General features: G+C 46.9%; 1 protein-coding gene across 1 annotated transcript in view; it reads left to right on the top strand.

Annotated features, from left to right (window-relative positions):
• Nucleotides 1-14,275, top strand: part of EDC4 (enhancer of mRNA decapping 4) — a 57,400-nt gene that overhangs the window by 15,583 nt on the left and 27,542 nt on the right. The window contains exons 7-11 of the mRNA XM_067553037.1: nt 5,520-5,624; nt 10,330-10,439; nt 11,073-11,156; nt 11,719-11,814; nt 12,840-12,942. Of these exons, the coding sequence (XP_067409138.1) occupies nt 5,520-5,624; nt 10,330-10,439; nt 11,073-11,156; nt 11,719-11,814; nt 12,840-12,942 (498 nt within the window). The remainder of the gene's footprint in view (nt 1-5,519; nt 5,625-10,329; nt 10,440-11,072; nt 11,157-11,718; nt 11,815-12,839; nt 12,943-14,275) is intronic.

The raw sequence follows: 14,275 nt of genomic DNA, 5'->3' as shown, positions 1-14,275 counted from the left end.
TGTTAAGATATATTGGCAGAGTCATGTGCCTCTTCCTGATTTCTAGCCAGTCTTGTTAAGCATTCACTATTGTGAACACAAAACAGAAGTCATACTGTGGTGCCTTTGTAAAATAAAAGGGGCCTTCTGCTTGAATCTGCCTTTCCTATCACTTTGATTTGCAGTAAGCAGATGCTCTTGCTGACACAGCCTGCATAGTGCATATGGCACTGTTCATAATAACAAAAATGTTGGAAAACCACAATTCTATTGAGCACCGAAAGTGTGCTCTGAGGTGTGCAGGCAGGGAAACCCATGGCCCTTTCCCCAAGGGGCCAAGTCAGAAGAAGCGGAAGTGACATTAGTTTGACATGCCTGACTCATGAGCGTCTTCGTGTTCCAGATATTTGTTGAACCCCAGTGATTATGATGTGGTAGACAAATAGACTGCTTCTCTTAAGGATCATACTAATGTCTAAATCAACTGTGGCCATTTAGGGTATTGCTGTGGCCAATGCTGTGAAAACCTTTGCTTGATATGCAGTGACGATCAAAAATCAAATGGGCTTAAACTGTGTCAAGAAAAGGCTAGAGAATAATACAGAAAATATCATGCCGCTCTGCAGATCAGTGGTAAACCATCCCCTTGAATAAGAAATTTCAGTTCCCAACACTTCATTTCAAAAAGGAAATATCAGAAACAAACGGGAACTCAGATTAGATGCATGAAGGATTACCACGAGGGAAACTAAATACCAAACCACTTAGTTTAGAGAGCTGAATAAGCAAGCCAAAGACCACATTCGAAGAGCTTTATAATTGCAAAGCGAAGCGTTCAAAAGTCAGGAAATGCCCAAAATAATTTCTCCCTGTGCATATGGATTAGTATGGCACATCAAATTACATGATTGCCTTCCACTACTTTGGCAGCACCTCTGCCTACTGAGTGCCCAGGTCAGACAGTGAATGAGATATGGCTGTGCAGTGAAGGAGCCTGGAGCCCACAGCAGTCTGTGGATGTGTATGGTGAATGAGGCAGGAGTCTGCAAGAAGAGAAAGGATGATCTTGTGGATAAAGCACTGCCTTGAGTCTCAGAAGATGTGGCTTCAGTTCACACACTCAGATCTGAGCCCGATGCTTAATCTCTCTGGACAAGATTTTCAAAGATACCCAGTGATTTGGGATGCCTAAATTCTTAAGCGTTTGATTTAAGACACCCTAAAAGGACTTGGTTTTCAGAAAGTCCTGAGCCACTTGTCCTCTGAAACTCATGCCCTTTTAAAGTGTCAAGTTGGGCACTCAAAACTTGAGGCTCCCACAGTCACAGCAGGTCACTTCTGAAAATCTTGGCCTCTGGGCCTCAGTTTCCTATCTGTAAATAGGGACAACACTTTCCTGCCTCAGAAGCATTGAGAGTAAATTTACTACATGCCCGTTGAGAAACTTTCAGGTACTGCAGTGACAAGGATCTCAGGGAGGTGCAAGAATGGTGTGCAGTGTGACGTGTGAAAATAAACATGGACTCCTTGTGTGGCGTGCTGCCCATTCTGTGCACTGAACAAAGCAGTAGCCTGGTGGGAAAAACAAGTGAACTTGTAAAAGCTGTCTTGCAGTGCATGTGAATACGGGGGCAGAAGTAAGTATGCATGAGAAACCTCAATTCTGACATTTCTTGCCTACTGATTGTTCACTTTGCAGCGTCTGTTTTTTTTAAATGGAACTTGATAGACTTCTTTAAAAGGAAAAACATGCTCAAGCACATCTGCTGTAATCACTAGAAAGCTGTGTGCTGTGCAGTCATGGCCAATGACATGGAAGGAGACGAGACTCTCTTGGAGCCTTTCCTCTTCCATAGGAACCCTCATCTCCTACAGGGAACTTAAGAATGGCCATACTGGGTCTTCTGGCAGTGGCTAATGCCAGATGCTTCAGAGGGAATGAACAGAACAGGGCAATTATCAAGTGATCCATCCCATCATCCAGTCCCAGCATCTGGCAGTCAGAGCCTTAGGGACACCCAGAACATGGGGTTGTGTTGCTGACCATCTTGGCTAATAGCCATTGATGGACCTGTCCTCCATGAACTTAGCAAATTCTTTTTTGAACCCTCTTATGGTATTGGCCTTCACAACATCCTCTGGCAATGAGTTCCTCAGGTTAACTGTGCGTTGTATGAAGAAGTACTTCCTTTTGTTTGTTTTAAACCTGCTGCCTGTTAATTTCATTTGGTGACCTCTGGTTCTTGTGTTGTGAAAGAATAATTAACAATTCCTTATTCACTTTCTGCACACCGTTCATGATTGTATAGACCTCTATCATCTCCTGCCTTAGTTGTCTCTTTTCCAAGCTGAACAGTCCCAGTCTTTTTAATCTCTACTCCTAGGGAGATTGCTTTTACAATTCTAATATATGTTTTTGAGATGGGGCAACCAGAACTCCACACAGTAATCAAGATGTGAGCATGCCATGGATTTATATTGTGGCATTATGATATTTTCTGTCTTATTATCTATCCCTTTCCTAATAGTTCCTAACATTCCATTAGGACCAGTTTTTTGACTGTTGCTGCACACTGAGTGGATGTTTTCCGAGAACTATCCACAAGGACCTCAAGATCTGTTTCTTGAGTGGTAGCTAATTTAGACCCCATCATTTTATATCTATAGTTGGGGATTACGTTTTCCAACGTGCATTACTTTGCGTTTATCAACATTGAATTTCATCTGCCATTTTGTGCCCAGTCACCCAATTCTGTGAGATCCCTTTGTAACTCTTCACAGTCTGCTTTGGACTTCGCTGTCTTGAGTAATTTTGTATTGTTCACAAATTTTGCCACCTCATTGCTTACCTCTTTTTCCAGATTATTTATAAATATGTTGAACAGTACTGTCCCTGTACAGATTCTTGGGGGACTTCACTATTTGCCCCTCTCCACTGTGAAAACTGACCATTTATTCCTACCTTTTGTTTCTTTTTAATAAGTTACTACTTATCCATGGTAGGACCTTCCGTCTTATCCCCCAACTGCTTACTTTTCTAGGAAGCCTTTGGTTTGGGACTTTTTCAAAGGCTTTCTAAAATTCCAAATACACTATATACACTGGATTACCCTTGTCCACACGTTTCTTGACCCGTCAAAGAATTCTAATAGATTGGTGAAGCATGATTTCCCTTCACAAAAGCCATCTAGACTCTTCCCCAACAAATCCTGTTCCTGTTTTGAGTAATTTTGTATCATCTGCACAGTTTGCCACCTCACTTTTTCCTTTTTCCAGATCGCTTAGGAATATGCTGAACAGCACTGGTCCCAGTGCAGATCCCTGGGGACACCACTGTTTTCTCTCTCCATTGCAAAAACTGACCATTTATTTCTTCTTTGTTTCCTGTTTCTTTTAACCAGTTACTGATCAATGACTGCTTATTGATCTTTTGGCTGATTGACTGATCTTATCCTATGACTGCTTTCTTTGCTTAAGAGCCTTTGGTGAGGGACCTTGTCAAAGGCTTTCTGAAAGTCCAAGTCCGGTATATCCACTGGATCACCCTTGTCCACATCTTTGTTGGAAGAAGGCTTAGACTGAACCGTGTGGTACAGAAGGTTCAAACTTCATAGTGAACCGCAATTTAAGAGAGTCAGTTTTGTGTGAATCCTTCCAGTCCATTCCATGGTCATTCAGCCACCTTTCCCTCCCACTGGTGATGGAACTACAGCAACTGTGGCAACTACAGCAATTGCTTGCATGGGAAACAAATATCGGAAAATATATAGTGTATTTTAGTGCTATTTGGTAAATGGAAACTGGGAGAGCTAGCACCATGTGACCAGACAACTGTCCATGGGCCACAGCTTGGGAACAGTTTAAGCAGGTATTACTGTCAAAACTGGTGAACAGAGCGCATGGGAGAAGTTGTTCAGCAGATGGTTATGTTACTGAGGTTTGGATTAAATACACTTTTACTGTGCAAAGTGCCACTATCCCAGCTCTGTCATGGGCATTTCTCATGCTCCCATCACCATGGTACCTAGAGGCCAATGGGAAATGTCTAAAAGGAGATGTTTGCTTAGTAACTCCAGTGGGATTCTAAGAATAATGTTCGTCAGTGTTGCATCATCTTTTCTAGAATGCTACTGAATACCACGTGTAACATGGTTATGTGCTGCTCCATATGAGCTGAAGCTTTGTGGTCTCACTGGCAAGAGTGAGGTGAATGAAATGCTCTGTCAAAAACAAGATTCTGGGTCTGAGGGAAACTCACCAAATCAGACATGAAGGCTTGTCTATTCGAACATTTAGTTCACAGCAAGCTGGGGCGTGAATCTTCTCTGCACTGGTCTGATGCAAACTAACTGTCCATCTGCACCCTGGTAATACGTGTTAAGTTTGTTAATGCACTCTAATCCAGGTCTCTTTGGGACAGGACTAGATGAATGTGCATTAACAAACCGTTAATATGTATCAGCAGGATCCACGTAGGCAGTTACCCTGCGCTAGCCTGCCGCAGACTATGTTCGCACCCCAGCTTGCTGCAAACTAAACGTTTGCATAGACTAGCCCTCAGTGTGGACTCCTCAGGTAGGAGTCTCATCGCTTTCTGCAGTGGAGTCTCACCTCTTGTCTGCTGCTAGGAGGTGTCTTACAGACCATGCTGAGCGAGTAACCTGCACATCAGTGAAATTCACAGCTGGGAATTCACAGAATTGGGAAGAACCTGTGAACAAGTAGTGTGGTGGCTAGGGCTAGAGAGACTAGAAACATAGGCCTGGTCTACACAGTCGAGTGCTGCTGAATTTTGCAGTAAGGAGATACGCAAGCTATGTAGATTAGCTTGCGTATCTCCCATTGACTTCCTAACTTCTACTTACTGCAGTATCTTCACTTTGCTGCACCAATGGGAAACACGCTCCTGTTGACACAGCATTACTCTTTTTCCAGGGGGTGGATTTATTAAATTGACTTCCAGATCGATTGAGCGAAGAATTGATCTGACAGTGGTGAATTTGCTGCTGTCAGTGAAGACATACCCATAGGCATAAATTAATGTGAGACACATTAAGAGGGTGGGGGAATGAGATGGACTAGGTCAGTCCTCCTCTAATTTCTGTGTTTGGCCTCTGCTTTTTCCACTTAGCACAGAGATTGATCTTACCTCCACAGGGTTAAGTCCCCATTGCTAAAAGAATGCTTCTTAAGCGCTCAAGTTGGTTAGGCTGCGAACCTGACTGATTTCCAAAGTCATACCTAGTTTTGTTGCTCTCCAGGTTCTTCAGTCACTGCAGTAATGAGAAATCACCAAGGACCTGAATGCTGGGCTGCTCGGGCTTCACTGCATCCAAATCTGCCCCGTTCACAGGGCTGAGGAGGGACAACCTGCACATGCATGCAGGGCACTCAGGAAGCTGGGCTGCTGTAGTCAAACGTTTTCTTAGCCACTGAAGATGTCAGGGCAAAGGGCTGTGACTGCTAGAAGGAGCATGGGGAGTTTCAGGCACTGGCCTGCAGGCATGCACATGTTCTCATCTCTCCTTGTTCTCCTCCAGGCAGAGGTTTGGGATCTGGATATTATCCGCGCCAACCACAGTTCCTGGCCGGTGGAGGTGACTAACATCAAAGAGGGGTTCATTGTGGTGAAAGGCCACAGCACGGTAAGAGTTCTGCTGCCTGTTGTTATCTAGAGCCGTCTGTCCTCTTTGGGAGTTGGGCTTCCTCTGGGGGATGATCCTCTGAGAAGATCAGTGTAGGGGACAGGCGTGTCACTGACACACCAAAGCCCATTGCTGAGGCACTCTCCACAGAAGTTTCGTTCTCCGTGGCAAATCTTGAACCCTTAGCTCTCTCGACTTGCTGTTCTAAAGAGTTGGAACTGTCGCCCATCTTAAATAATGATGGTGCAGCACTGAGCTGCCGTCAGTGGTTAATGCTGAATGAATGTCTCGGCCATTGCTGACTGCTGAGTCATCTGTCTGGGATTACTGAACATTGCAATGTAAATGCCTGCGTTCATATCACCTAATGGAATCAAAGGCAAGCAGGGCTGTGATCCTCGTATGCATTGCCTATGGGGCTGTGAGAGCAGGCGCTTCAAGGAGACAGACACCTGCCGTGCTTTTCATAATGGGGAGGCTGGACTGTCACTTCCACAGTCTGTCTTGCAGGACAAGCTCATTTGCACCTCAAGGCTACAAGTCACTAGGCAATATGGTGGGGACGCAACAGTGTTCAGTGGCTCAGCCATTTTCGGGAGAGTCAGCTTGTCCTGCAGTCTCTGCTTATGGGCTCAGTAGGCAGTTCTGCACATGTCAGAGAGTGGCGGGTGACCCTAATTTTTGTGATGGCCAAACATTCTTAAAAGCAAACTAGCCAAAAGCCACCTCTGGAGAAGTGCTGTGTTGGCCTTTAAATGCTTTAGTTGTTGGAGACAATCAAAGGGCAAATTACTTACCCAACCTAATGGCTCCTCTGGAGCATGGTGCTTTGTGCTTTTGTGTGGATTTCTGTGATTACCTTAGAAGTGTGTATCTTACCATGTAGACCCTCAAAGCCCAGCTGGTAAAAAGGCATTCAGACTCTTTGGTTTTTGTCTTTTCAACGGCAGCAGTTCTTCTGATACTCTCACACCTGCCTTTCACCTTCTCAGACAGAGTGGGGGAACTATTACAACAGGAAGGATAAGAATGTACATTTAGAAAAAGTTATTAACTCAGTTTGGCTGACTTCATTTTATGTGGTCTTTGGGCACCCTTGTCCTATCTTTACAAGGAGTTGAATGTGATCTACGGGTCTCTTTCATCTCTGACTTCTGTATCACATAGGGCCTCGTTCCCATTAGACTACAGTCAATTTCTGAGATTATTGGAATGCAGAGAACTAATTTCACTTTACTTTAAGAAGATGCTGTCAATTTGTATAAGGGACATCATTCATATTATTAAGATTTTCAAAGGTAACAGTATGACTTAGGAGCCATTCCTATTGAAAGGCACTTGGGTGCTTTTGAAAAACCCATCCAAGGACGAGTGAAATTTAAGATTTACAAATCCTAATTGTGATATTTCTAAGGGCTTGTCTAAGGACCTGTTGTATGGCTTTAACTATACGGGAATAGTTTTACTGGTACAACTGCTAGTGTGGGTGCAGTTATACTGGGAAAGCTTATGCCTATATGAGATGGGAATAAGGCACTTTTATCCCAGTGTAATTGTTATATCAGTAGAACTACATCTACAAAATCACACTTTTGACCAAAATTTTGTACTCGTACAAAACCAGTGTGTAGATCAGGCCTAAATTTCAGGGGAAATAGTTTGGGTGTCAAACTTGTGATGGTGTGAACCTTGGATGCACTAGAACCTGGAAAGAAGTGAAAATAAATGAATTCGATTTCACTCTCCATACTGAATGAAAGGTGGAAAGTAAATAAAATTGCATCACTGGGAGAAAGCAAATGAGAATGGTACAATTTCTTCTTCAAGGGACGGTCCCTGTGTGTATTCCACACATGGTTACACATGCGTATCACATGCCTGAGACTGGAGTTCTTTAGAAAGCCATGTCCATTGGTCTGCACATGTGCAGTTCTCATTGTGCTCTGAGCCGAGGGAAAAAGGGGTGGTGCAGATTGGTGCCTCTCCAGTTCCTTCTTACCGCCACATGGCCTGAGTCAGAATCTTCTGTGTCCACAGCTTCTTACTTTGACTGCTTTAATCTGTGAATATTGTAAATGGTTTAGTATTCTTTTAGCCTTAAGTACAAGTATAGGTAGGTAGATGGGTTTTTTCCTCCATTCCAGGGAAATCCTCCCCAGAAGACTAGGATTATGCCCAGAGTTCTGGGGTTCTTCCCCTGTTCCGTTTCAATGAGCAAGGAACACCAATGCTGCTTTTACTGACTAGGCAAGGCTTACATTTCAGTTAAGTGCAGCAAGTGCTGTTTGTTCCTTCCCAGAACTCGTAGTGTCAAGAGCTAAGTCTTATTAAACATCCGGAGAAGGCCATGAGACCCCACTCAGATCCAAGCCAGGGAGACTCCCCTTTACATCAGCCTCAATTAGCAAGCAGAGCCCTTCCAGGCACAGGTTCATGAGTTAAGGACAAGACTTCGAAGGCTAAGGAGAAGGCTTCTCATGAGAGTAAGGGGCACTCTCACAAGCATAGAGACAAACCCTCTTCTTCCTAAGCTGCCCCAAAGAAAAGAGATCCCTCCCCAACTCCTCAAAGTCAAGAGAGTCCTCACGCACAGGTTGTAAGGATTGTAGGCTTAAGTAAATCTCCTCAGGAGAAAGTTACCCAAAGGAGCACAGATCCTTCAGTTCTGGGTCCGATGAGCAAACCGAAAGACAGACCTCAATCACTGGTCCCTTCAACATCCAGATCAGTCTCTCTGCCAATATCATCATGGCCCTGGGGGGATCCGATGTCCACTGTGACCAGAGAAGCACCGGATCCAACGGCTCCACCAACTGATTCACCCCATATCCTGGGGCAGTCTGAGGCCTACCTTTCCCCAGAGGACATTTTTGCTTTTCCCTCTTCTCACTCCCCCTCCTCTCAGGTCTTCTTTATTCAGACACACAGTTACTCCCACAGAAGAAGCTATTCTGAAGGCATAGAGCCACCCTCCTGTCCCACCCGTGAGCCTGAGTACCCAACTATTGGTATTGTTGGTTTCTCCAGTTGTTTAGGATCCAGCTTTTTCATCTGATGAGTGAGAGGTTCCAGAAGAGGTCCCCTACCCTATCCTACAGAAATAGGGCTGGACAGAAGCCCTAAGAGATCAGGGTTCTGTTCTCTGACCAGATGACTTCCCAAGAGACAGGTGGTACCCACTGCCATGGGATCCTTCTCAGCTGGCTGATCCTTCATACTGGCATTATTGGTGTCCTTAGGATCTCTACTGTAGGGACCTGGGGTTAGTACATGAGCCTTACTTGTCATTTACTGGTCAACACCAACCGGCTCCATTGGAGTATGCAGAAGACAAAGTTGAACTGGATCCAACCATCCAGGAGCAACTCCATCAACTTCCCCGGATGAGGCAGTTACCCCATCTCTACCTGATGACTACAGGCAATATCAGGAGGTCCTACGAATGGTGGCATCTGAGCTCCAGATACAGCTCGAAGAAGTTTACTGGATATCTTGCAATCCTCGGGTCCCAGTCGAGCAGCCCTCCTGATTAACGAGGCCATCATGGATCCAGCAGGAACAGGCAGCTACCTGAGAAGAAGGTGAGCTCCTTGCACACCTTCACAAGCTTTGGTCCAGTCTTCTACTGCAGATACAGCTGTGGGGACAGCGATATTAGAGTCAATCATCACTTTTGTGTCCTTGCACCTATCTCCTGTTTGAACACCGCTTGCTAATCTCCCACATGTGGACCATCACTCCAAGAAGAAGTGGAGGTTGGTTACTTGTAACTGGAGGTTCTTCGAGATTTGTGGTCACTGTGTGTACTCCACTACCTGCCCTCTGTCCCCTCTGCTGCAGATCAGAACTGGATTTGTGGTGGAAGAAGGAACAGGAGAGGCATTGGTCCACACTGTCCTTTATAGCTTCTGTTCAGAGCATGAGGAGAACTGCGCATGTGCAGACCAATCGATGCTGCTTACTAAAATCTCCAGACTTAGGCACAAGGTGCACATGCGTACCACTTTGTGGACTACACGTAAGGACCACACATCTCAACAAACCTCCAGTTACAGGTAAGTAACCCTTCATTTCTTAATCAGTGACTCATTTTCAGTGTCAGTAACCCTGGGAAGTTTTTGTAATGAGTGTGAACATTTCCTTTTGACAGGGTGCATTCTTGCTATGTGGAAGCTGTTTGTCGTATAAACAGGCTAAGCGGAGAGTACATTATGTGGTGTAAAGCTTTAGATTGGATCAGAATTACAGGCATGGTTTGAGACAGTTTAATATTTTGACTGTTTAGTTCCACAAAGTTGTATATTTCAGTCCACTTAACCCTTAGCACAAGCGGGAAACAAGAAGTTGATGCTGTTGTGTATAAGTTTAATGATTGTAGAAGCAGAGATAAAAAAGATTTGGAAATAAAATTAAATGTACTCTAAATATGAATTTCTTAAGAAAGGAGTGACATTGGATGGGGGCCTCGGTTATCTGCAAGCACAACCCAGCATGTTTAACTTGTGGTCTGGAAAAGGGGATTATTAACTAGGGTGGAAACATGTTTTGTCAATTCTTTGACTGGAGGGTGGGGGGATAAACCATTGATTACTTTCACTCACAGGCTCATCTTAGCACCTTGGCCCATCATACTTTCTCCAGAGTTAAGTTCTGGTTTCCTGAGGAGACGTGGAATGACTGGTTTGCTTTCCTGTTCCCTGTTTAGTGCCTAAGTGAGGGAGCGCTCTCTCCAGACGGGACAGTCTTGGCCACAGCAAGCCATGATGGCTATGTCAAGTTCTGGCAGATCTACATAGAGGGGCAAGATGAGCCAAGGTAACTTAAGAAGCAGTAAAGAAGGGATGGGTCATGGAATAGAGAACAACTACAGCTTCCCCTGGCTGAGACCAAGAAGTTCAGCTGTAGAGGATTCCTTGTCCAATTCCTTCTCAGAACATCAGGAGGACCTGTTGGGCTAATGTCTATCAAGCACTCTAGCATTGAAGAGCATTTTAAAATTGCTGAGTATTGCAGGATGTGCTGAGCACTTTGAAAAATGGTTGGGGGAATCAGCTTAATGCTAGTGAAAGGTTCGCCTGTTACCTCTGGAGACAGAATTCCTGTCCACAGAACAGGTACTGCATGGGCAGTAGCAGAGCAAACTTCTTTGTACTGTCCTGCTGCCATAAAGATCTGAGAGGGGGAACTCAAATCTCCATTATCTATAGCTGCTCCCTGCAGACATCCATCCCGCTTGTAGTGTTTGTGACACAATCACTTGTCCACTGTCGACTTGGCTTGTTTCATGCAGGCCAGCAAACTGCCATCGGGTGGTAACTCTTGATCACGGCTGACCTGATGCTCAATTCAAACCAGTGACTGAGTAATGAAGGCTCTGACCTGTTCAGAGCTCTTCTGTTTCTGTTAGTGTTTGTGTACTTGTCACCTCTTCTCTCTGGTCTCTCCTAGGTGCCTGCATGAGTGGAAGCCCCATGACGGCAGGCCACTCTCCTGCCTGCTCTTCTGTGATAATCACAAAAAACAAGACCCAGAGTAAGTCTCAGTCCTGGACTTTGAGCCATTGGGTGTAGCGAACCCTCAGCTCCATAGCTTTAAGATAGGATCCTTGTCATTGCATTGCATTTACACACACAGTACTCAGCTGTTGTAGCAGTGAGCGAACAGTGTCCTGTATGCAATGAGTTGCTCTCTCTGATGATGGGAGTAGTTGGGGCTTTGGGGGGCAATGTGAAGTTGTCCTATTCCTAGTGTCAGTTGTTGGGATGGAGAACTCACCAATAGAAGTGCTTCTAGGTGGAATGATGCATTTAGGCTGGCGCTGTTGGTCAGCCTAGCCTGGCTCACTCTGTCTCAAGCTTCTCTCATAGTTCCTACTTCAAACCCTTCTTGACGTTGGCTGTGCTCTGACTGATCTCCTAGACAGCAGGGCCTCAGAAGGTGTGCCAGGTTCTGCCCTGCCATGGGAGTGTGGCACATCATTGCCCACGTTTAGCCACAGGCAACCTCTGAGCAGTACTTCTGCAGGAGGCACCTGCATGGAGGACTGTGCCTTCTGACAGCATTGCTTCCCCAAACTTCTCTGTTGTGCCTTCAGGGTTCCTTTCTGGAGATTTCTCATCACTGGAGCGGATCAGAACCGGGAGCTGAAGATGTGGTGCACTGTTTCATGGACCTGTCTGCAAACGATCCGGTGAGTGCTGGTACACTAGACCTGCAAGCTAGGCCTCTCAGAGAGGGGGCTTAGTCTGACGCATCCACAGGTCAGAGCAGAACTCTGGGACCTGTTAGGATCCTGGCGATACAGTTAGTCTGCAGGGGAAGACACTGTCAGTGATCTTCGGTGGAGTCCGTTCTGGTCCCACCTAGAGCCTCGTCCTATGCCAGGTTAGCATAGTTACTGAAAGGAATGTGACGGCCTCTGCTAACGTCAGTACTATGAGCACTCCATGCCAAATGGATCTGGGTTTTGCACAGCTGAGAGCCTGAGTTGTGGGTCTTGACCCTGAACCACTTTACTCCTCTTTGCTCAGGTCTGTAGTTTTACAGATGTACCCAGGGTCCCAGGAAAGCATTCTGGAGCCTGCACTTTGGGCACTTTCCTGTGTAAATAGTGACTGCTCACTTTGTAAAGCATGGCAACAGTTCTAGCATCTTTTCCCTTGTTGCTTTGTCTGCTTAGTGTTGTGTTGCTGGGGCAGAACAGGCCTGATCTAGGGAGCCAGCCAGCACTCCCAATCCGATATGCTCCATCCCACACACAGCTGTCTGTTAGGGGATCCTGGGTGCAGGAGCCAGCTTTAGAGTCTCCCTCCTGTGCCCCACTGAGTAGAACACAGCTGAGTGCTGAATGGTTACCCTCGACTGCAGCGGTGCTACACTTCAGCTGTCTGGTCTCTCGGGTGCTAGGGCTGTGCTGTGTTTTAGCGCATGATCCAGCATCCCTCTTCTTACCGACCTGGCATCTGGTCTTGGCATCCAGGTTTTAAATGCTTGAGGCCCATAGTTAGGGCAGATCTTGTTCTGCCAGTTCCCCTTTAGTCTGTAGCAATCAGTGTTTGCGTGGGGTTTATCACTTTAGTATCTGGGGGCCGCGGAACACCTGACAGTCACTGTGTTAAGCGGCTCGTAGTTGAACTAGAATGCTGTGCCATAGAAACCTTCTACTGTGCTAATGACTCTCGCCTTCTGTGTTCTCTCTCCTGGTGTGGACCCCAGCTTTTCCCCTGACATCTTCAACTCCATGAGTGTTCTCCCCAGTCTGAAAGCCTGTCTGGATCTCTCTGCTGAATACCTGATACTGAGCGACGTGCAGAGAAAAGTAGGTGGCTCCCACTTTATTGGCTGCTTCAGCCACATTGGTTGGAGGGAGATTGGGTCTTCTGTGCAGCCATCTTCACTGGTTGGGTCAGGGCTGCCTGCACTCACTGCTGAAAAGATGCCAAGTTCCCCTGATCTATTTCATTGTAAGATGGAGAATGGTAACAGTTCTGCTGGTGTTGACTGGGCCCAAAGAAGCCTTGGGCGCGGCACTGGATTAATTGTTCTTATCTGAAAAAGAAGCTGACCCCCGGGTGCTCTAATGGTTCAACTGAACTCCCCAAAGCTGGGTGACACAGAGCTATGCTTCTGCTCTACCATTCATTGCCCCCAGAGCGCCCGGCCAGCGGCAGGGCTCAGCGTGGGTGATAGAATGTACTCTCTGCTCTAATGGGGTGGAGGGAAAGACACTGGCTCTTCTTCATGTTTAAGCTCCTTGCTTTTAGGGGGACAGAGAAAGCAGCAGCACAGTCATCTGAGAGCAGCGGCTCTTCTTTGCTTTGAGAGGCCTGTTACGCTGGTGATCGTGGCGTACTTGAGTTCTAGTGGAAAACCCCTGCTGTTGTAGTGCTGTAGCCCTGAAGAGGTGCTCTCTTCTTCCCCCCTGTATGTCTAGATGGAGGTCCTGTGACAAGCATGGCTTTTTTAAAAACACCCTCAGCAGCGTGGCAGGGGGAGTGTTTGAGTTTCACAGGATATTTTGGCAGCCAGATTCCCCCCAGAGCGCAGCCAGGAAGCGGAAGCAGCATCCCTGCTGAGGCTATGGCTGCCTGTGGGCGGTTAGTGGGCCAGTCCCATCCCGGCAGGCGGTGAGGAGGTGGCAACTTGGTCCTATCCCATTGGGGTGTCTCACCGCATGGTGCCAGCTGGTCCAACCTGGGGCAGGGACCAGAGCCTGACTTGCTCTGTGCCCAGGCTGCCACTGCGGCTTCCTGGCTGGTTGGCAGGGAGAAAGGGTGGCGCTGACAGTGTGGCAGTTGGGAGCTCCTGCTGCTGCCGCTGCGGGGCCGCCGCCCGCCGCCGCCCCCCCCCTTCCCCCCCCCGGGGGCACACCCCGAAGGATAGCACTGGCTGGTGAGGTGCTGAGACCAGGATGCTTTCCCCTTCCCCGATTCCTCTGCCAGGGCAGGGCCGCCACACACAGCTGCTTGTGTTCAAGCGGCACCATTGCTAGCTACGGTGGGGGATTGATCTTGATCTTGCTCCTGGGGTGTTTTCTCAGGGGCTACTGTGGGTGTGGGGCAGACTGGGGCTGCTAAATGCCACGTTGTCAGTGCTGTCCCCATCCCCTGCTTCCCCTTGCCACCTGGACAGAAAGCAGCAGGCGTGACCTG

This window comes from Emydura macquarii, unplaced genomic scaffold, assembly GCF_026122565.2.
Source record: "Emydura macquarii macquarii isolate MOO-44397 ecotype Brisbane River unplaced genomic scaffold, CSIRO-AGI_Emac_v2 contig_295, whole genome shotgun sequence".
In the NCBI taxonomy this organism is placed as follows: domain Eukaryota; kingdom Metazoa; phylum Chordata; order Testudines; family Chelidae; genus Emydura; species Emydura macquarii.
This window is presented reverse-complemented; position numbering and strand designations above follow the sequence as displayed.